Source organism: Dendropsophus ebraccatus, chromosome 5 (assembly GCF_027789765.1).
Source record: "Dendropsophus ebraccatus isolate aDenEbr1 chromosome 5, aDenEbr1.pat, whole genome shotgun sequence".
Taxonomy (NCBI): Eukaryota; Metazoa; Chordata; class Amphibia; order Anura; family Hylidae; genus Dendropsophus; species Dendropsophus ebraccatus.
The window spans coordinates 129,737,705-129,760,453 of NC_091458.1; the positions used below are offsets into that span (position 1 = coordinate 129,737,705).

The 22,749-nt window shown below is 43.1% G+C and overlaps 1 protein-coding gene across 1 annotated transcript in view; it reads right to left on the minus strand.

Moving 5' to 3' along the window:
• LOC138793021 (ras GTPase-activating protein 4-like) overlaps positions 1 to 22,749 on the minus strand; it is a 92,461-nt gene continuing 69,712 nt past the window's right edge. Inside the window, exons 13-21 of the mRNA XM_069971250.1 lie at positions 21,258 to 21,450; positions 19,774 to 19,911; positions 18,762 to 18,906; positions 13,185 to 13,354; positions 6,910 to 7,047; positions 6,386 to 6,521; positions 4,502 to 4,622; positions 2,681 to 2,736; positions 1 to 510 (exon numbers count right to left, since the gene is read on the minus strand). Coding sequence (XP_069827351.1) covers positions 380 to 510; positions 2,681 to 2,736; positions 4,502 to 4,622; positions 6,386 to 6,521; positions 6,910 to 7,047; positions 13,185 to 13,354; positions 18,762 to 18,906; positions 19,774 to 19,911; positions 21,258 to 21,450 — 1,228 coding nt within the window. The 3' untranslated portion in view covers positions 1 to 379. The remainder of the gene's footprint in view (positions 511 to 2,680; positions 2,737 to 4,501; positions 4,623 to 6,385; positions 6,522 to 6,909; positions 7,048 to 13,184; positions 13,355 to 18,761; positions 18,907 to 19,773; positions 19,912 to 21,257; positions 21,451 to 22,749) is intronic.

Here is a 22,749-nt window from a genome sequence, read left to right on the forward strand (position 1 = left end):
TTTCCGGCAAGTAGTTTTAATAAAAAAAAAGAACAGTAGTAATGTTACATCCAGCTTGCTATTGATCTGAACATGATACGTAAAATCCCGGCAGTTCCAACAGTAAAAGATTACACAATGGAGCAAAACAGATTAAAAACCTAGAAAAAAAGGCTATGTTGGGTATATTGCCATTATACACAATATTCTCTGCTTAATAAATTATGATGGACTGGAGATCCTGCTTCTAGATTTCTGGTTAAACGTTACATGAATATTCATATCCAGGTTGAATATGCTTTTGGCAGATATTACCTACCCCGACCTACTAACCATCTGTAGTATTATAGGTACATTCATCATTATAAGTACAGTCCTACTCTATTTACAGGGGTTAGAGTTACATTTCCAGGAGGTACTTTTTTTCCTGATCAGCAAAATTTTGGGAATCAGCCAGGAAAGAATCATGAGCAGCTTCGAGATCTTTAAGTATCTGGAAAAGCTGTGTAGTGCTGTCCTTTCCTGCAAGTTCTATAAAAAGAAGGATATATTTTATTCTTTATTATTAAGCCTTTGAACATTGAGTTTACTATACTGTACATATTTTCTGCACTGAATCACAGGGTGTTAGGTGTCTGCTAGCCCGGTACTGGCCTAAAATATGGAGTTGGATAGCGTAAGACACTGCCATCTTTTGTGCATGTCCCTCTGTGAGAACCTGTGCAGCATAAGAAATGGCAGTGGACCTCAAGAGGAGGATACCGTATAATATATATATATATATATATATATATATATATATATATATATATATACACACTCACCGGCCACTTTATTAGGTACACCATGCTAGTAACGGGTTGGACCCCCTTTTGCCTTCAGAACTGCCTCAATTCTTCGTGGCATAGATACAACAAGGTGCTGGAAGCTTCCTCAGAGATTTTGGTCCATATTGACATGATGGCATCACACAGTTGCCGCAGATTTGTCGGCTGCACATCCATGATGCGAATCTCCCGTTCCACCACATCCCAAAGATGCTCTATTGGATTGAGATCTGGTGACTGTGGAGGCCATTTGAGTACAGTGAACTCATTGTCATGTTCAAGAAACCAGTCTGAGATGATTCTAGCTTTATGACATGGCGCATTATCCTGCTAAAAGTAGCCATCAGATACAGGTACATTGTGGTCATAAAGGGATGGACATGGTCAGCAACAATACTCAGGTAGGCTGTGACATTGCAACGATGCTCAATTGGTACCAAGGGCCCAAAAAGTGCCAAGAAAATATTCCCCACACCATGACACCACCAGCCTGAACCATTGATACAAGGCAGGATGGATCCATGCTTTCATGTTGTTGACGCCAAATTCTGACCCTACCATCCGAATGTCGCAGCAGAAATCGAGACTCATCAGACCAGGCAACGTTTTTCCAATCTTCTACTGACCAATTTCGACAGTAGAATTGCAAATTGTAGCCTCAGTTTCCTGTTCTTAGCTGAAAGGAGTGGCACCTGGTGTGGTCTTCTGCTGCTGTAGCCCATCTGCCTCAAAGTTGGAGGTACTGTGCGTTCAGAGATGCTCTTCTGCCTACCTTGGTTGTAACGGTTGGCTATTTGAGTCACTGTTGCCTTTCTATCAGCTCGAACCAGTCTGCCCATTCTCCTCTTACCTCTGGCATCAACAAGGCATTTCCGCCCACAGAACTGCCGCTCACTTAATGTTTTTTCTTTTTCGGACCATTCTCTGTAAACCCTAGAGATGGTTGTGCGTGAAAATCCCAGTAGATCAGCAGTTTCTGAAATACTCAGACCAGCCCTTCTGGCACCAACAACCATGCCACGTTCAAAGGCACTCAAATCACCTTTCTTCCCCATACTGATGCTCGGTTTGAACTGCAGGAGATTGTCTTGACCATGTCTACATGCCTAAATGCACTGAGTTGCCGCCATGTGATTGGCTGATTAGAAATTAAGTGGTAACGTGCAGTTGGACAGGTGTACCTAATAAAGTGGCCGGTGAGTGTATATATATATATATATAATATCAGTTTTATAGATAAACAGATGCTGAAATGCTTCCGGGACTCATAGTGAAAGCCTGCTGGTGTTGCTCTCCTTACACACAGTGATTGTGCATGTGCACACTGTGTAGCGAGCAGCTCCGGCCGCATGCTCCATAGTGTGCTGTGGGGGGTTCTGATGCGCCCGCATCAGAACTCTGGGGTGCCAAAGACCATCTGGCCGGTACTGCAGTACCTAGCAGGCATGATCTTTTCAGAGACCGGCCGGTCTCTTACATAATAAACATAGCCTGAGTTTGTTCACTGGAAGCTGTCAATTACAGCGTGGCTGGATGAAACTGGACTATTTGGCAGGATTTAATCAGCTTTTTGTATGTAAACACAATAACATCACAATCTATATAATCCATATCCTGAGCTTCTGTATCCTATGCTACCCTCACATAGGGTTAGAATAAGAAACGTGAAAGATCTCGTTTCTATATCCAGGTCTTTTCTGCTAAGTCCTCATGGCAAGGTTTTGATGTCTAATAACATCACAGGGCAATGTTCTTCTATTTTCTGGTGCTACTTCTGCTATTATTACTATGCATTTAACAGGAATATATTAATATCTGCATTTGGTGCATTTTTATAACAGGCAGATTGTCATCAAAGTATACAGAAAATATACCTGTTTGGTGAGATTTGCTGCTGTTATCATGTTGTATAAGTTCCAGATACTTTTCCCTGAAGGTAAAAAAATATACAGAAATAATATATTTTGCATATGCATGTCACTAGGTAAAAGTCTGTTTATATTACGGTTTTCTCTCTGTATTGGGGTTTGCAGCATTCTTCTTCATATCACAAATAAGGTCAGGATCAGTCTGAATTTCTTAGGATCCATTGTTACATGTGTTACAAATGGAAGTCATAATTCTTATGGGAACACAGCTTTAAAAAAAAATTAAGTGACTAGAAACTAAAATCTTCTCAAGATTGTTGAATTTTTTGTTGGATTGTCAAAAGTTTTGATTGATCCAGGTCCCCAGACCGATCAAAACTTTTATCATGGCTGCAGCGGGGACACACTGTATGTGACAGGACAGCAGCGGGGACACACTCTCTGTGACAGGACTGCAGCAGCGACACGCTCTCTCTATGGGACAGACACAACGGGGACACACTCTCTGTATGTGACAGGACTGCAGCAGAGACACACTTTCTATATGTGACAGGACTGCAGCAGGGACATACTCTCTGTATGTGACAGGACTGCAGCAGGGACACACTCTCTATATGTGACAGGACTGCACCGGGGACACACTCTCTATATGTGACAGGACTGCAGCGGAGACACACTCTCTATATGTGACAGGACATGCACCAGGGACACACTTCTCTGTATGTGACAGGACTGCAGCAGGGACACACTCTCTGTATGTGACAGGACTGCAGCAGGGACACACTCTCTATATGTGACAGGACATGCACCAGGGACACACTCTCTGTATGTGACAGGACTGCAGAGGGGACACTCTCTATATGTGACAGGACAGCAGTGGAGACACACTCTCTATATGTGACAGGACATGCACCAGGGACACACTTCTCTGTATGTGACAGGACTGCAGCAGGGACACACTCTGTATGTGACAGGACTGCAGCAGGGACACACTCTCTATATGTGAGAGGACTGCAGCAGGGACACCCCTTCACTGCAATGGATGGATGACCTGTAACTTGTACAAACAGTGAAGTTGAGCCATGCACCATAGGTGGAATGGTTATAACTCAAAATTACAATGTTTTCTCAGAATTGACCACTAATGCTCATGGAATTTGTGCTGCACCTGGGGGCTGCGTTCACACTACGTATATTTCAGTCAGTATATTTCAGTCAGTATTGCAACCAAAACCAGGAGTGGATTAAAAACACAGAAAGGATCTGATCACACAATGTTGAAATTGAGTGGATGGCCGCCATATAACAGTAAATAACTGCCATTATTTCAATATAACAGCCGTTGTTCTAAAATAACAGCAAATATTTGCCATTAAATGGCGGCCATCCACTCAATTTCTACATACAACTGTTTTCCAATACGTCGATCTGCAACTGAACTGAACCTACCCTCAAACTTGACCACTAAACACTGGACACCACGATGTTAGTAGAGAAAGCAATCTAGTTTTTTTCAGTTCAGACTAGATGGAAATCCAAACAATACTTGTGATTAGCCGCTGTTGCCAGCTGAACTATCTTTACCAGACTCTCCCTGCCTCTTTTGGATTTCCAGCTACATTTTGTCTATTCTTCAAGCAGTTCTTCTAAGGACATTTTACCAATTTCCTTACTGTACTCAGCTGATTTCATTCAGGCCAATGTTTCCCTAGTATCATAAGATTACAAGATCTACTTCTTACTGTATGATCTTAACTTTATCCAATGAACATACATGATACAGCACTATTCCCATACTGTTATATTGATGGTGAACAAGCAATGTACCTCATTAATTCCCTCACTCCAACCAGATGTCTGAAGATGAGCTGCGCCTCCAGGTCTGGGTTCACAAGATCGTTCCATTCCTGTAATGTCACTTCATGTCGAGTTTTGTCACAGCCAGACACTTAAAGTAAAGCAAAGAGATTACATGCATAATACCTGGTCCAGTCTTTAACAACTGAAGTTGCACAGGATTTGACTTATTGTTGAACAGCTTAGGTAGAGATGAGTGAACTTACAGTATGTTCGGGTTTGCACAAACCTGAACGCTCAGCATTTGACTCCTGGTGGCTGGAGAAGATAGATGCAGCCCTAGGGCTACCTGGGAAGCATGTATACAGCCTAAGGCTGGGTTCACACTACATATATTTCAGTCAGTATTGAGGTCCTCATATTGCAACCAAAACCTGGAGTGGATTAAAAACACAGAAAGGCTATGATCACACAATGGTGAAATTGAGTGGATGGCCGCCATATAACAGTAAATAACGGCCATTATTTCAATACAACAGCCATTGTTTTAAAATAACAGCAAATATTTGCCATTAAATGGCGGCCATCCACTCAATTTCAACATTGTGTGAACAGAGCCTTTCTGTGTTTTTAATCCACTCCTGGTTTTGGTTGCAATATGAGGACCACAATACTGACTGAAATATACGTAGTGTGAACCCAGCCTTACTGTAAGTTCGCTTGTCTCTAGAGTTGAGCTTCAACACCTTGCCCAACCTCAGTGGCGTTGCTACCATAAAGGCAGGGTAGGCAGTTGCTATGGGGCCCATGCAGGAGGGGGGGCCCAGCGGAGAAGGTAAGAGCTGTGTCCTTTTGCTTCTGTTACCCAATGTTTACTTACATGCTGCAACACAAAAAAAGGGTAAACAAGCAGAAGACAAAGATCTCTGCTTCACTGCACTGATAACCTCTGACCTCTGTTCTACAGCAGCAAATGTGCAGAGCTCCTTGCAGAGGTCAGGGGTTATCAGTGCACCAGCAGTAAAGCAGATGTCTGCTTTGGGTCACTTACACACTGCAGTACCTAAGGGGTTAAGCAGAAGGTAGTCTGCTCCTGCACCTATGTATTTAACCACAAGGGCTCCTAATGGGCCCTTATAGGTAAAAACAGTGGACTGTCATGGCAAGCAGCCATTGCCTCTCTGCATTGCCAGTCACTCTTGTGGCTGCAGCCAGGATTCTGCCTCTGGCCACAAGACAGAGTCTATTTTTTGGCCAAATCACAGAGCATAATTATATATTATTTATATATATATATATATATATATATATATATATATATATATATATATATATATATGCGGTGCTTTGTGTTGTGCGAAGGGGAGGGGGGCCCTTTTAAAAATGATTGCCACGGGGCCCCGTGAATCCTAGCTATGCCTGGACAGTCAAAGCTTTAGCTGACCAGGCATGATAGGAATTGTAGTTTTGCATCAGCTGCAGGGCCCCAAGTTTGACTCCCCTGAAGTTACCTAAAAATCCAAGAACGCTTGGAACCTTCAACTCTATGTACCAATAATACAAACAGCAGTTTTATGCTAATAGAATTCATTAATATCAACAATAAATTGCAGTGATCTTGTTATGCATTTAAATTGGACAATTATTATACAGATTAAATAAGGTAGAAACAAAGCAAATGAGTGAGGTGAGTGTTAGGCTGTTTTTAGAGTAAGAAATAGACTGGGGGTATCAAAACTGATCCAAAGGAAAGGTGTAGTTATCCACAGTAACCAATCAAGTGTCCCTGAGAAATGAGAGCTGGAATCTAATAGGACGCCATGGTCAACTACTCTCCTTTCCACTGTACCAGTTCTGATTCATCCCTTCTGTTATGTTCTGTTTGATGGTGATACAGAAAGTAGGGTGTAATACCCCCTTTGTCCTTCTGGTGGCAGCAACTCCACTTCTCTCCTTTGTAGACACCGGGATGATAGGAACCAAGCATGTCACTGTTGTTCATACAGACCTTTCGCAGAGCTGAGAGCCACTGATTTAGTTCATTAACGCACTAAAATAGAGACAGAGGGTTAAAGGAATGTTTCTGTGAATAGATCATGTCATACAGCGATGAGAATGTCATCAGAATGCTTTAAGGAATTTAAAAAGACTGCATTCACATATTAAAAAATAAACGTTCCAGAGGCTATTGGACACTTTAAAGAGCAGATTTATCACTTTAAGTTGATGGTGAAGTATACTATTGAATGCATGTTTTCAGTTGTGATTTTAAAGGGGTTATTCATTGTTCGGAAAACATGGCTACTTTCTTTCAGAAAGACAACATGACACTTCAATTTAGGTGTGCTTTGCAATTAAGCTCCATTCACTTCAATGGTACTGGGTTGCAAAAGGTGTGCTGTATGTATGTGATACCATATTATGAATAATATCAGTACCTTACACTGCAAATATAACGCCTCCAGGCCGCCGCTCTCATCTGTGTAAATAATTTGCATTACATTTGAGTTTCCAAAGCTTTTCTCTTCCACTTTCTCCAGGGCACGGATTCTTGATAGGGGTATAAAAGAACTTTTCTGCAAAAGAAAAAAAAAAAAAGAAGCAGATAACAAGAATGGTACAGGGTAATTTCTGGATTGTGAGTGCTAAAGGGCATCCAAAGATGTCATATCTTGACAGCCCCTTAACATATGCCTTACTAGTGCATACAGACTTCAGCCTGGGTCCCCCTCTATAAGCAGCTAACATGCACTGGTAGTAAACGTGTGAACCTTGTGCTTCCAAGTATCTAATGAATGACCATTTGATAGAAAAGACAAATATAGTTCATCCACCCTATACGTGAGGACGGAAAAAGAAAGAGAGAGGAACAAAGAGGGGCGCTTATGGTGCAGTAATCAAAGGCTCTGGGAAATAAAATTCATATAGAAGGGCAACTAACCTTTAGGTGTTGTGCGAGCGATAGGCACAACACTAGTCAAGCTTGACAATTGTAAAATAGTCCGCAGCCAGGTCTACAGCGTACAATGGGCAGCTCCGTCACAATGCTGTCACTTGCATAATCATTGGAGAGAAGACTCAAAAAGAGACTGCAATGACCTCGGCGCTGGACTTGAGACATATACTCAGGGGCGGACTGGGCCGGGGGGCAGGGTGGCATATGCCCCCCGGGCCGGTCCCCCCAGGACACTTAAGGGCCGCAGAGGCCGGATATTAATTTGGCCGCTCTGCCTCTTTAAGGATCCCGGAAGTAGCGGCCGCGGCGCTGTGACGCTGTCTCTCTCTCTCTCTCACACTTCTCTTCATTGGTGGTGCAGGCAGCCTGCTGCATGAGGGAGTGCAGAGAAGTGCACTGCCCATGAAGGAGGGAGAGGAGGACGCCGGCCGGGAGAGGAGCCGCCCACTGTGCTGACAGGTATCTGGGGAGGGGGTCTGGGGGGGTTACTGTATAGTATTGGGGTCTGTAAGCTGTAAGACACCAATACTATACAGTAGCCTAGGGCTGGAGCAGAGCAGAGCACACTCACCTTCCTGTCCGGACAGCCAGCTTCCACTCCGTGATTCTGCAGTGTGATTAGCCAGGCCTGCTCCTCTCTGCTCTGGTCAGACCTGATTAGAAGAGGCCAGAACAGCAGAGAAGCGTGGACCTGCTAGTAAGTATATTGGGGAGGTAGGGGGGCATTGTGCTTTGTTCTGTAACATGTGACTCTCCAGTTCTTGCATGACTACAACTCCCATTATACCCGGGTGGCAGGACATGATGAGAGTTGTAGTTTGGTAACAGCTGAGGAGCCACATGTTAGGAAGCAATCATTTAGGGGTACAGTTTATTTAGTAGTGTTCTCCAACATGTGACTCCTCAGTGCAAAACTATAACTCCCATCATGCCCTGGTGGCAGGAGATAATAGGGATGGTAGTTTAGGAACAGCAGGAGGGTCACATGTTGGAGAACACTTCACTAAATAAACTGTACCCCTAAATGATTGCTTCCTAACAGTAGCTCCTCAGCTGTTACCAAACTACAACTCCCACCATGCCCTGCTGGCCTGATATAATGGGGGTTCTAGTTTAGGAACAGCAGGAGGGTCACATATTGGAAAACACCACACTAAATAAACAGTACCCATAAATCATTGCTTCCCAACCAGTGGCTCCTCAGCTTTTACTAAACTACAACTCTCATCATTCCTTGCCACCAGGGTACAATAGGAGGTGTAGTTTTGCCACTGGTAGGGAAACAATAATTGGGGGGGGCAGTTTAATTAGTATAGTGTTCTCCAACATGTGACACTCCAGCCGCTACAAGAATAGAACTCCCATCATGTGCTGCTGACATAATGGAGGTTGTAGTTTAGGAACAGCTGAGGGGCCACTGATTGGAAAACAATGATTTAGGGGGGACAGTGGTACAGTACATTAGAGAGGGCAGTGGTACAGTACATTAGAGAGGGCAGTGGTACAGTACATTAGAGGGGACAGTGGTACAGTACGTTAGAGTGGACAGTGGTACAGTACATTAGAGAGGACAGTGGTACAGTACATTAGATGTGTCAGTGGTACAGTACATTAGAGGGGTCAGTGGTACAGTACATTAGAGGGGACAGTGGTACAGTACATTAGAGGGGACAGTGGTACAGTACATTAGAGAGGACAGTGGTACAGTATTAGAGGGGACAGTGGTACAGTACATTAGTGGGGACAGTGGTACAGTACATTAGAGAGGACAGTGGTACAGTACATTAGAGGTGTCAGTGGTACAGTACATTAGAGGGGTCAGTGGTACAGTACATTAGAGGGGACAGTGGTACAGTACATTAGAGGGGACAGTGGTACAGTACATTAGAGGGGACAGTGGTACAGTACATTAGAGAGGACAGTGGTACAGTACATTAGAGGACAGTGGTACAGTACATTAGAGGGGACAGTGGTACAGTACATTAGAGGGGACAGTGGTACCATACATTAGAGGGGACAGTAGTACCATACATTAGAGGGGACAGTGGTACAGTACATTAGATAGGACAGTGGTACAGTACATTAGATAGGACAGCGGTACAGTACATTAGAGAGGACAGTGGTACAGTACATTAGAGAGGGCAGAGGTACAGTACATTAGAGGAGACAGTGGTGCAGTACATTAGACAGGACAGTGGTACAGTACATTAGATAGGACAGCGGTACAGTACATTAGAGGGGACAGTGGAACAGTACATTGGAGGGCATAGGTTATATAGTTTATTAAGTAAGCAGTGGCAAACTACATTGTGGGCACAGTATAACACGGGGACAGTGGCACTATTTAATATAAACACAGTTAATAAGAGGCACAGTTTATCCAAGGGGGCGGTGGTACAGTTCATTAGGACAAAGGGTTACCATTTATTTAGCACAAAGGGGGGGCTAACTGCAGATGGAAGCACAAAGTGAGGGCAAAAAGTGAGGGCAAAACTACAGAGGGCAAAGAGAGGGAGCACAACTACAGATGGGGCACAAAGAGGGGGTCTCATTACAGATGAGGGCACAAAGAAGGGGTCTTACTACAGATGAGGACACAATGATGGATCCTAACTACAGATACAGGCATAAAGAAGGGATCTAAGTATAGAAAGAAGCACAGAAAAGGGAAACGACTCCAGATTGGTCTTCAAAGAAGTCTCTTCTACTGTTTAAGGGCACTATGATAGAGCGTTTGTATAGAGGTGGTTAAAGGTGCTGTAAAAGTCAGGTCCTGAAGATGTTAGTCTGGCAGATGGTGCTGTGATGATTTGTGGTTGGAAGAAGTCTTCATGATGGAAAAGAAAAGGAAACCTGACCGACTCTGATCAGAGAAGACGTCACCTGTGAGTCACTGGATGTGTCTGCACTGTACTTACACCTCTATTTGTTTGGGGGAATATTTGCCCCTGTGTGGTGAAGTGTAGTACCAGTATAGTATTAATGCTTGGGGAGTGACGGTATTATTAAGGAACCATTTATAATGTAGTTACTGTGTGATTATAGTATGTGGTCATGGTGTGGGGGTATTATTGGTCCCTTTTATAGTAGTATTATTGGTTATATTAGTATACAGGGTTTGGTCAGTAATAGTATGATTTATACAAACGAACACTGGGCTTAGTTCATAAAAAAATATATATAATTTTTATTATGTATACATTGGTACCAAATACATATTATATCTCATTCAAGTAAAATTTAAAAATGACCAAACAAAGTTGATTAAAAAATATTACATAAAAAATATTACATAAAAAACTGGTGTCAGCAGATATAAATCAGGGAACTGAGGAAGACAACGAAACGTACGTAGGGACGGCTCTTTCTGGTGTTCAGGCAGCATGGGTGAGTGCAATAGAACTAGAGGATAATGGTAGTTGATTTTAGACCCCTTGCATGTAAGCATATGGGATATTAGAAGACTTTTTAGCTCCCAGATACATATATACCCCTGTGCAGCATATTGAGGTAGAGTGCTAAAACAAAAGATATTATCATAGCTGCACCTTCCATGATGATTTATATCTGCTGACACCAGTTTTTTATGTAATATTTTTTATGTAATATTTTTTAATTAACTTTGTGTGGTCATTTTTAAACTCTGGCCTTATATAAAAATCCTGGGCCAGGGGAAAAGAATATATACTTACTCAACCCCGTGCCCCTGCAGCACAGGGTCACCAGCTCTCTCACAGCTGCTGTTATCCTGTTCCTCACATTCCTGCATTGTCATGTTCCGGCGGGAAGTACCCACTTGCCCCAGTGCGTGACATTGCAGGACCAGGAGCTGCAGGAGGCTGGTCTGTGAGCAGAGACGCTGCACTGCGGGGGCACAGGGACAGGTAAGTATGGATTCTTTATTATGCTCCCCTCACCCCCTGCCTGCTTGGGATGTTTAGGTTCAGCAACAGTTCTCCTTTAAGTATATGTGCCCTGACGATTGTCCGCTACTTATGGGCCACTGCTGTGTGCTTGCCCCCCAGGCCAAAGTTTGCCAGCCAGCCCCTGCATATACTCCAATGGCCAGGGAGCTATTAGAAACCAACTTCTTTATTCTGAGCAACGCGTTTCGGCGGCGTACCGTCGCCTTTATCAAGCTCCTACAGTGTATAGGACTGACAGTCCCTTTATACAATACATGTGTTCATAGTACCCCCCACCTAGGGGGCGGGAGAGTAGCACATACTCCCTCTATACATGCAACAAACCAAGTGAGAGAAATCCCCCTGACTTTTAGGGTACAAACCCACTTGCCGGATCTGCAGCGAGTCTCCTTGCTGCGTTTTTGCAGCGAGACTCGCTGCAGATCCCAGCCCTATACTTTCATTAGCAGAGATTTTGTCTGCAGATTTTGTCTGCAGCCCTCCCCATTAACCCCCTAGCCGCCGGACATTATACATTACCGGGTCCCCCCGCAGGAACGGGGATCAGGTAATGTATATCTTGCCCGCCCCCCCTGCAGCCCGATCGCCCCCAGCCCCCGGCCGCATGATCGCCCCCCGCAGCCCCCGGGCACCTGATCGCCCCCCGCACCCCCCGGCCGCATGATCGCCCCCCGCACCCCCGGCTGCACGATAGCCCCCCGCACCCCCGGCCGCACGATAGCCCCCCGCAGCCCCTGGCCGCACGATAGCCCCCCGCAGCCCCCGGCCGCACGATCGCCACCTTGCGTTGCTATCGTGCGGCCAGGGGCTGCGGGGGGGGGGGGGGGCGATCGTGCGGCCGGGGGCTGCGGGGGGCGATCATGCGGCAGGGGGCAATCGGGGCTGCAGGGGGGCGGGCAGGATATACATTACCTGAACCCCGTTCCTGCTTGCTTCGGCGGCTCCCGGCACGTTCTGCCCGGCCAATCAGTGCGCTGCCCCGCCGCAGCGCACTGATTGGCCGGGCGGGCCAGGAAGACACCGGGAGCCCCGAAGCAAGCAGGAACGGGGACCCGGTAATGTATAATGTCCGGCGGCTAGGGGGTTAATGGGGAGGGCTGCAGCCAAAATCGCAGCAGGGATGTACATCCCTGCTGCGAGTTTCTCTGCTAATGAAAGTATAGGCCTGGGATCTGCAGCGAGTCTCGCTGCAAAAACGCAGCAAGGAGACTCGCTGCAGATCCGGCAAGTGGGTTTGTACCCTTACAGACATTTGAAATACATCCATGTAAGTGTTATTTCAAACTATATAATGAGAAAACAGTGGATGTATTTCAAATGTCTGTAAAAGTCAGGGGGATTTTTCTCACTTGGTTTGTTGCATGTATAGAGCGAGTATGTGCTACTCTCCCGCCCCCTAGGTGGGCGGTACTATGAACACATGTATTGTATAAAGGGACTGTCAGTCCTATACACTGTAGGAGCTTGATAAAGGCGACGGTACGCCGCCGAAACGCGTTGCTCAGAATAAAGAAGTTGGTTTCTAATAGCTCCCTGGCCATTGGAGTATATGTCTCAAGTCCAGCACCGAGGTCATTGCAGTCTCTTTTTGAGTCTTCTCTCCAATCATCCACCCTATAGTAGTCGCTGCAAGGGAATAAGCAGTCAACAGTAACGTCCCCTGGCAAAATCAGCTGTTTTCTGGGGGTCTCAGGAACTGGGTATGCTGTGGTAAGCTACAGTAAATGTTATGTGCCAAACAACTGATCGGTGGGGGCCCCCCTACCAATCAGTCTATTTGACCAGGAAAATCCTTTGAAGAAAAGTTTTAGATCCCCCAAAATATTCTAACCTTGGAAAATTGAGTCTTTGCAAAACTTAACGCGTCTAAAGTTAACGAGAGGAAGAGTTTTTTGAACGATGATGTCAACAGGTATCCTTTACATTTAGTTTTGTAGACCATAAGTTGGCCTTCCTTGACTGTTAGACGCTGAAGGTTCAGTGCTTTCTGCAAATCCAACTCTGGAAAAAAAAAAAAACAATGTGAAGTTATAGATTAGACTGCAATGTGCTTTTATATTACACATCTCCCTATTATTAATTATTATTACACAGTTGATATGTTTACAGCTGATCTCCTAAATCCTTCTGTTCTGAAGTCTTCACAAATACAGAGCTGACAATATGACACTCAGATAGAGGATTTCCCCAAGTGCATTATTTTACATTTGGAAACCGTGAACAGCAGTCTCCATTGTTTTGACCACTTATCTACTAAAGCTAAATCATTTTCAATATTACAGACCCCTCCAGGAATATCAACCATATTGTGCAAACATACAAACAAACCTTACCTACCAAACCTTCTCAAATATCACTTACAAAAATATTAAAAACAGGCACGAGAATGGATCCTTGTGGTCTTTTTGGAATAAAAGCACGGTGGTTCAGTGGTTAGCACTGTAGCCTTGCAGCGCTGGGGTCCTGGGCTCAAATCCCACCAAGGGCAACATCTGCAAAGAGTTTGTATGTGCTCTCCATGTTTGCGTGGGTTTCCTCCCACACCCAAAACACCATTAACCCCTAGACGACCCAGGGCGTATAGTTACGCCATGGAAGTCTGTCCCCAGACGACCTAGGGCGTAACTGTACGCCCTGGGTGTTTCTCCCGCTATGAAGCGTGCTCCGGAGCGGAGCGCGCTTCATAGGAGGTGGGGGCCGGCTGCAGTGAGCAGACGGGACCTCACCGGTAATGACACGCTGCAGCGATCGCGCTGCCGCGTGTCATTAACTCCTTAGATGCCGCGATCGCGGTGCGACCGCAGCGTTTAAGTGTAAGTGACAGGGTGAGTCCCCTGTCACTTACCGATCGGGACCCCCGCAGTGTGACTGCGGGGGTCCCGATCGGTAAAACGGACTGCCGGAGGTCTCTTACCTGCCTCCGTGCGGTCCGATCGGCGATCTGCTACACTGAGCCTGCACAGGCAGGCTCAATGAGCAGAGCGCCGATAACACTGATCAATGCTATGCCTATGGCATAGCAATGGTCAGTGTAGAAATCCAAGTACTGGATGTAAAAGTCCCCCAAAGGGACTTCAAATGTGTAAAAAAAAAAAGTTAAAAACACTAACACACTACCCCAAAACCCCTCTCCCAATAAAAGTTGAAATCACCCCCCTTTCCCATTATATAAATAAAACATATAAAAATAAATAAACATCCTTGGCCCGTCATCTGATACAGGCGGCCAAAACCATCATCCCCAGACACTGGAAATCTGTAGACCCACCGACCCTGGAGGAGTGGTTTGCCGAGGTCACCCACATACAGCACATGGAGGACCTGCTAGCTATCTCCCCTCCTGATGTCTCTAAATATACTGCCACCTGGGGTCCCTGGCTCTCCTTCCTTTCCTCCCCACAGTACCGATCTCTTACCAGCTGAATCCTACTAACCCCCCCCCCCCCCCCACGCGGTGTGTGAGAAGTCCCCCCCTTCCCCGTGGGCCCCCCTTACCGTCAACAACCTCTTCTGCCCCCCTTTCTACTCTCCCCTACCCCCCTGTCTACCCTTCCCTACATCTTGTTGCTGTCTGTTTTCATCGACATACGCTGCACCATATGATTATTACATATCTTACATGACCACGTTCTTGGTCTACTGTTATGCTTATGATGCGAGTATTTAGCTTGTGTTAATCTTCTGCCAACACTTTGTGTGATGTTCCTCTGACAATTCAATAAAGCTTTCTTGGAATAATAAAAAACAAAAAACACAATGCCGCCATCCAGCTTTATCAAGAAAAAAAGTGTTAAAAGTTTTGTTAGTGAAGTTTTGAAAAACTGTAGATGGAGATTTTAAAACTACGTTATTTGCCATTAAATTGCGGCCATCCACTAAATTTCAAAAAATAAATAAACAAATAAACATATAATATACCGTAGCGTGCGTAATTGTCCGATCTATTAAAATATTACAAGCGTCATTGCGAACGGTAAACGGCGTACACGGAAAGAGGGAAAAAAGTGCGCGGATTACCGATTTTATGTTACATTATATAGAAATTTTTTTTATAAAAAGTGATCAAAACGTCCGATCTTCACAAATATGGTATTAATAAAAACTAGAGATCATGGCGGAAAAAATGACACCACATACAGCCTCATAGGTGAAAAAATAAAACCGTTATAAGCGTCACAATAGGGCTATTTTATTTATAATTAATTGCCAAAAAAAAGGATTTCATTTAAAAAAAATATATAACATTAAAGAATCTGTGTAACCTGCATATGGTTGTGTTCGGACTGACCTATAGAATAATGGTATCATGTCACTTTTACCATATAGTGCATTACGTAGACACAGGAACCCCCCAAACGTTACCATATTGCATTCTTTTTTGCGATTTCACCAATTTATATCTTCATAAATAATATATTTGGAATTCCATCATACATGTTATGGTAATATGAATGACGCCATTACAAAGTACAACTATTCCTGTAACAAATAAGCCCTTACATGGTCTTGTAGATAAAAAACTGAAAGTGCTGGAGCTCTTAGAAGGGGAGGAGGGAAAAACCGAAACACTAAGATTAAAATTTGCGCGGTCCACTGGGTCATTTTGGGCCTGGTCCTCAAAGGGTTAACAATAACTCTGATATCTATTCTTCTGCCAACTATCCAGGGATTAAGTCCAATTTTCAGTAACCCATATATTGACCTATCTTTATGTAAAACATGTTATAATACTCAGACGCCTTTATATATATATATATATATATATATATCACACCTGTTCTAACTGAAGTTCTCTCTATAGTTTGCACGCTGAAATCTTGACATAAATAGCTACTCCGCTGCTGTTGGCATCTCCACAGTTACAGTTAGACCATTAAAAGGGTATTTCACTCAAATTTAACTTTTCATACGTTGCTGCCCATGGTGAGACTGACAATTCATTCCATGCTTGTTATTATCTATTCAATCTCCTTCCTCCATTTCTGAGCTGCTGCTTTCTGTGTGTGAGCTTTTCTCTCTGTCTCCCCCTTCCTAGGCCTTTTGAGACAGCTGATGTAAACAAGTCCCTGGCTTGCTTTATCTGCAACACTGTAGCTTCTTTGTAATGCTGGCAGTGTTAATCACAGTAAGTCCATCAGCAACTTGACCTTTGAATAACCTTCTCAGCATTAGAAAGAAGCTAAAATGTAGCAGATAAAGCCTGCCAGGGACTTGTTTGCATCAGCTGTCTCAGAAGGGAAGAGGGAGGAGGGGGAGACAGAGGGGGAAAAAAAGCTCACACACAGATTTTTATGGTTTCAGCAGAAAGCAGCAGCTTAGAACTGGGGGAAGGAGTTTGAATAGATAATAACAAGTGTGAAATTAATTTTTAGTCTCACCATGAGGAGCAACATATTGGGTAGTAAATTATATGCGTTTAAGTTATCGGCTATGGCACCACATATTCGTGCGGCTTTTAGACGCACTTCGAGCCTTAGATATATGTTAATCCACAGCAGGTTTTCATCTAATGATAAGACAAACAAAACTTGGTTAAACTTTGATCTAAAAGGTAAGTATCAATGTGGTTCTTGCAATTGGTGCTAACATATTTTTGAAGGTTCCGTCTTGACGTTAAATGGTGTCAGCATAGTGGTAAAAGATTTTATTTGTTGTAAAACTTGCTCATTAGTTTATTCCATCTTCTGCCATTGTGGACGGTTTTATATTGGACAAACTAAAAGATCTATCTGCACATGCTTTAGAGAACATGTCTATTTACTGAGGGCAGGGGTGGGTGCACCTCGCCCAATTGAGCATGTAAGAGATGGGGAATCCCTCTGTATTAAAAGCTGCAGGCATTGAAAGGAAGTTTAACAAAAGAGGACAGGATAAACATCTAGCCTTAGGGCCCTATTACACGGGACGATTATTGTGCGAAAGATCGTTATATCGTTCGAATTTAAACGATAATCATTCTGTGTAATTGCAGGCAACGATCGAAAAATTGTTTGTGTGTCATTGATCGTTTCCTTAGATCTGAACCTAAAATCATCGTTAATCGTTCGCTGTAATTCCACATTCGTTCGCTCAAGTTCTGTGTTGTTTCACTAATCGTTCAGTGTAATTGCACATTGTTCATTGTTTTGCTGGGATCAGATGGAGTAAACGATCATAGCAACAATCGCAACAACAATTATGGTAACAATCGGAACTAACGACCATCGTTCTGTGTAATATGGTGAACGATTTGAGGTTAACGATAAACAATCTCGTTTGCGATTGTTTATCGTTAGTTGTTAAGCGTTAAAAATCGCTCCGTGTAATAGGACCCTTACTCAAAGCAGAGTTAAGATGGATCATTCGGACAAATGCAGAGGGTCCAGGAGGCATGAATGAGCGTCATTTTCTAATCTAATATCTATACTCTATTTTTTGTATTGTTTTTAATTATGTTTTTACATATTTCACGTTTGTATATGTCATCATTCAGTTTGGCTATTGGAATAGCGTGGTGACATGGAAGGAAAGGGAGGTTCGTAGAAGTGCCTTTGTGTGTGAAACAGTCTGTCACCACTCCGTTCACTTAGTGTCTGCTCACTATATGTCTGCACTATGTCCGTTTTCTAAGATGAAGAAATGAAAGTTCACAAAGACATCCTTATGCAATGAAAAGAAGTTGCACTCACTATGTGGATAGCTTCTTTATAATGCTGGGAGGGTTACTCACTGTGAGTCCATCAGCAACTTGACCTCAGAATAACCCTCTCAGCATTACAAAGAATCTACAATTTTGCAGATGAAGTTTGCCAGTGACTTGTTTACATCAGCTGTCTCAGCAGGGAGGGGGAGACAAAGGAAAAAAAAGCTCACACAGATTTTTGTGTTTTCAGCAGAAAGCAGCAGCTCAGAACTGGGGGAAGGAGACTGAATAGGTAATAATAAGTGTGGAATGAATTTTTTGTCTCACCATGAGCAGCAACATATCAAATGTTATGTTTGAGTGGAACACCTTTTTAAAGGAATCATATAAGAATGGCTAAAATTTAGGATTTAAAAAGTGCAAAACTCAAGCTCTGCCAGCACTAGCATGCGTGGTCTCTGCCATTCTCCTGGCAAGTCTCTGAAGGAGAGATGGTTGTTTACAGGGCTACATGACAGCACTCACTGGCGGGGACAGCATTAAGATGTCAGATGGAGGATTAAGAACATGGACTGTAGCCTAGAAATGTCACCATATAAACCAGACATCCACAAAACAAAGTTGGCATTCCAAGTTCCAAGGTCTATTTCGGAAAACAGCATCGCAATGCTATTACTAAAACTACTGACCAAAAAGCAAATGCAAACTATAAATTCTTTCTCGAATGGGCAGTGTGCAACTCAGGTTTAATCAGTCGCAAAATGAAGTCAAGTTCCCCTTTGTTACCTTCCTTCTCCTCAATGTCTATAAGTTTGATGATGAATTCCTTTAACTGAGAAACTCCTTGTTGGATGGTTGGCTGCAATGGAGCCATCCAGGACTCTTTGGCTCTGCTTGCTGGAGCGTCCATATTTCCAACATTCTGAATTGCCTACAATTAAAAGAGAAGATCATTACAAAGACCTTTAGATGCCATGTAAGAACAATAAAAGTTTCACTTTAATATTAATCATTAAACCTGCAAAAATAAACATTAGCACTTGCAGAACGTACACTACCTCCCCACCTAAATTTTAGTTAGGTCGCAATTTTAATCATGCTTATTTAGGTTTAAAGAGAACCTATCACCAGATTTTGAATTTGGAGTAATGCAATGGCCTTAAAGGGATAATCCACTCAAACAACCTTTGATATGTTGCTGCCCACGGTCAGACTAACAATTCATTCCTAACTTGTTATTATCTATTTCAGTCTTCTTCTCCCAGTTCTCAGCTGCTGCTTTCTACTGAAGAATGAAAGATCTGGGTGTGATCTTTTATCTGTCTCCCCCTCCTCCCACCGCTACTCTGAGACATCTGATGTAAACAACTCCCTGGCTGGCTGTATCTGCAACTTTGTAGCTTCTTTGTAAAGGTGGGAGGGTTATTCTGAGGTCAAGTTGCTAATCAACTCACTTTGATTAATCCTCCCAGTATTACAAACAAGCTAGAATGTTATAAATAAAGCCTGCCAGAGACTTTTTTTATATTAGCTGTGTCAGAATGGAGGGGGAGGAGGGGGAGACAGAGAGAAAAGCTCACACACAGATTTTTGTGTTTTTAGCAGAAAGCAGCTCAGAACTGGGGGAAGGAGACTGAATACATAATAACTATGAAAAGAATTGTTAATCTTACCATGGGCAGCAACATATCAAAAGTTATGTTTGAGTAAATTAGTTCTTAGTAAAAATAATCAGGCTGATGTGTCAGATGTTCCCATTTTCCTTCAACCACACATACTATATATAAAGCTTTGTCACCTTAGCTAAGAGAAGCAGTGTCCGGCTTGTGCGAGCATCAGCATGCTTTTCTCTTAGATGGAAGAGCTTAGGTGACATTATTGCAGGGGAGAAAAACCGAAGACACAAGAAACTTGTCACTGCAATGAACTTTACATTCTGAAAAAGACACAAAGAGTAGAGGTAAGTAACATTGGTAATAGCAAATGTATTAAAGAAATCATTGGAAAAGGGTAGAATGAATAATGAATAATGTGTGTGGACTACTACTACTTTCCCTGCAGGAACAAGTTGCTCTCACCTAACCAGAATCCTGTTCCACACTGATGAGGGGCAACACCCCGAAACAGCTGTCTGTAGATGGATAGCTGGCTTTGGTTTTCCCTTGTCATATCCTTAAACTTGTAAATTGAGCTGGATATTGAGGGAAATGGCCACTTAATATGGTGGTTTTGGTGGTCTCCTTCCAGGAGCCACTCCTTGGCTAGGTCCCATCCTGGAGGGATATCTGGCTAGTCGTATGTTTTAAGACTCTTAGGCCCCATGCACACGTTCAGTATTTTTTTTTCATGTCCGTAGATTCCTCCCGCTATCCACCCATACAATCCGCTAAAAATTACATCTGTAGTGCATCCTTATTTCCGTAAATCTGTTTTTTAGAAACACAATTTTTAAACATGTGACTAATGACTCATCCTCATTTTCTACAGAAATACAGATGCCAAAAAGTTACAATCCGTAGAAAATAGCGGATCCCATTGATTTCTATGAGAGAATCTGCAAATAAATCTGGGTCTGCACTACGACGTCCTTTTTTTAGGATTGGTTTGCATCCCTGTAATCTACTGATCGTGTGAATAGCCCAATAGACATCAATGTGCACTAACTCGAGTGCCGAAATATGGATCCGTAGATTACAGGATGCGTGAATAAGGCCTTATATGTGACCCCACTGACTCTTTTTGCAAGGACAGCCTTATCCCTACTGAAATAATCAGTTCCTTGTTGCTAAAAACCTATCCTGTGCTCCTCTATTGGGCATTTTGATAAAAAAAAACAAAAAACCTAGTAAACAAAAAAAATATGAGAAATATCTATATGAGACCTACAAAATAAAATTAGATCAACAATTTAAACAATAAGAACTCTATGGGGGAGATTTATCAAACATGGTGTAAAGTGAAACTGGCCCAGTTGCCCCTAGCAACCAATCAGATTCCACTTTTCATTCTTCACAGACTTTTTGGAAAATGAAAATCTGATTGGTTGCTGGGGGCAACTGAGCCAGTTTCACTTTACACCATGTTTGATAAATCTCCTCCTATGTGGTCAGTAACAAAAACTATTTGGTTCTATAAAAAAAAAAAAAAGACAATTTTCCAGAAGGATTGTGCTACTATATTATAATGTATTTTACAATAAATGGCAAAAAATGTCTATTAATCCAAACTACACTCCCTCCATAGCTAGCAGACGTGTGGGTATTAGTTGTATATTACACAAACCATGTGCTTATTTTCTGGAAACCGTTCTTCCACCCTCTTGTACAGTTGCCGGAAAGTGGCCCTTATGGTTACAGGGCAGGTCTTCACTGACTTGGCTATTGCTATTAGGAGTTCAGTGAGATAAGACTGGAGGTGCTGGGCGCTCTGAAGGATTATTTCACTCTCAGTCTGGATCCGATGTAAGCCTGAGCACCTAAGGGAGAAATTCACAGCATTGGTAATAAAAAAAAATAGAAACCTAAAGTATGAAGCAAATACGTCCAGTGTATGTATTGTGACTCAATAAGATTGATAGATGTTTATCCCTCTATGGGCGTATGGGCTACAGGGTACCATACGGAGCCTGTATACCCTTTTGCCCAACCGTATCTCAATTTGTACCCAGGCTAGAGATGACCGAACAGGGCACTAGAGCTTTCTTCCAATTGGTTTTCCCCAATATATTTATCCTAGCTCTCTAATATTCTGATTCCTTACATATATCATTATATTCACATATATAAAGTTTAATTCCATTCCAACAACTGCTTGGAGCGAGTATACTCAGTGAGTATATTTTGGTCATTTTAATAATGTTTTGTATAATTTTAGGATTTTTCGAACAAAAATTCAAATGAGAACCTTAATGCATCTATAAGTAAATGTGATGCTCTTCTTGGACACAGTTTCTCTGGCTTTCCCTATTGGTGTCCTAAGTTTTTTCTCCATACAAATATATCCTGCTATTGAATGTTAGGCTAGGTTTACATTTCCGTCGGGGCTCCGTTTGCATTGTTTCATTCAAGGTTCTGATTATTTTGCAGGATCTGAGCGGACAAAAAATTACTGGTGGACCACAATAAAGTCAATGGGAACTCTCAGGTGCCCATCTGAATCAGTTGGTGCCCGTTCTGTGGTGCCGAATGGACTACAGTGTTACAAGGTACAGGTTGCCATAACTTACAGCCAGTTACTAATGCACTGCTGATACAGTGAATAAAACACTTACCCCAATACATTTCCTGATTACATGGTGGTTTAGTAACATACCAGAGTGTACAAGAAGTCAGCCACAGGCTAAGGATGTGACAGCCTGGCGTGTTTAGTAAGTTACTGGCAGCGTGCATAAGCATTAGTTGTTAGTCCAAGACTTCAAGACATAAACTTCCGATTTCCCTCTTAAATAATTTCTGCTTCCCAACCAGTCATAGGAAGTTCATTGTTAAAGCTTACAAAGACTTTTATGAAACTTTTATTAAAGAGGAAGTCCTACGAAGGAAAAAAAAAAGGCAGACTGGCAGTGGGGTGCAGGAAAATTATAAATAAAATATACGCAATTGTCCCCGTTCCTCCCTAGCACTACTCCTGGTTTCTGCTGACGACCATCGGCTGTCATTTTTGGCTGGAATCTGGGTAAGTCGTGTACGCGGCTCTTCCAAGCGCAACGTCACAACCCGGCTGAAAGATTGCCCACTCAGCCAGTCAGTGATTGGGGCGGTGTCCCTCCCCAGTC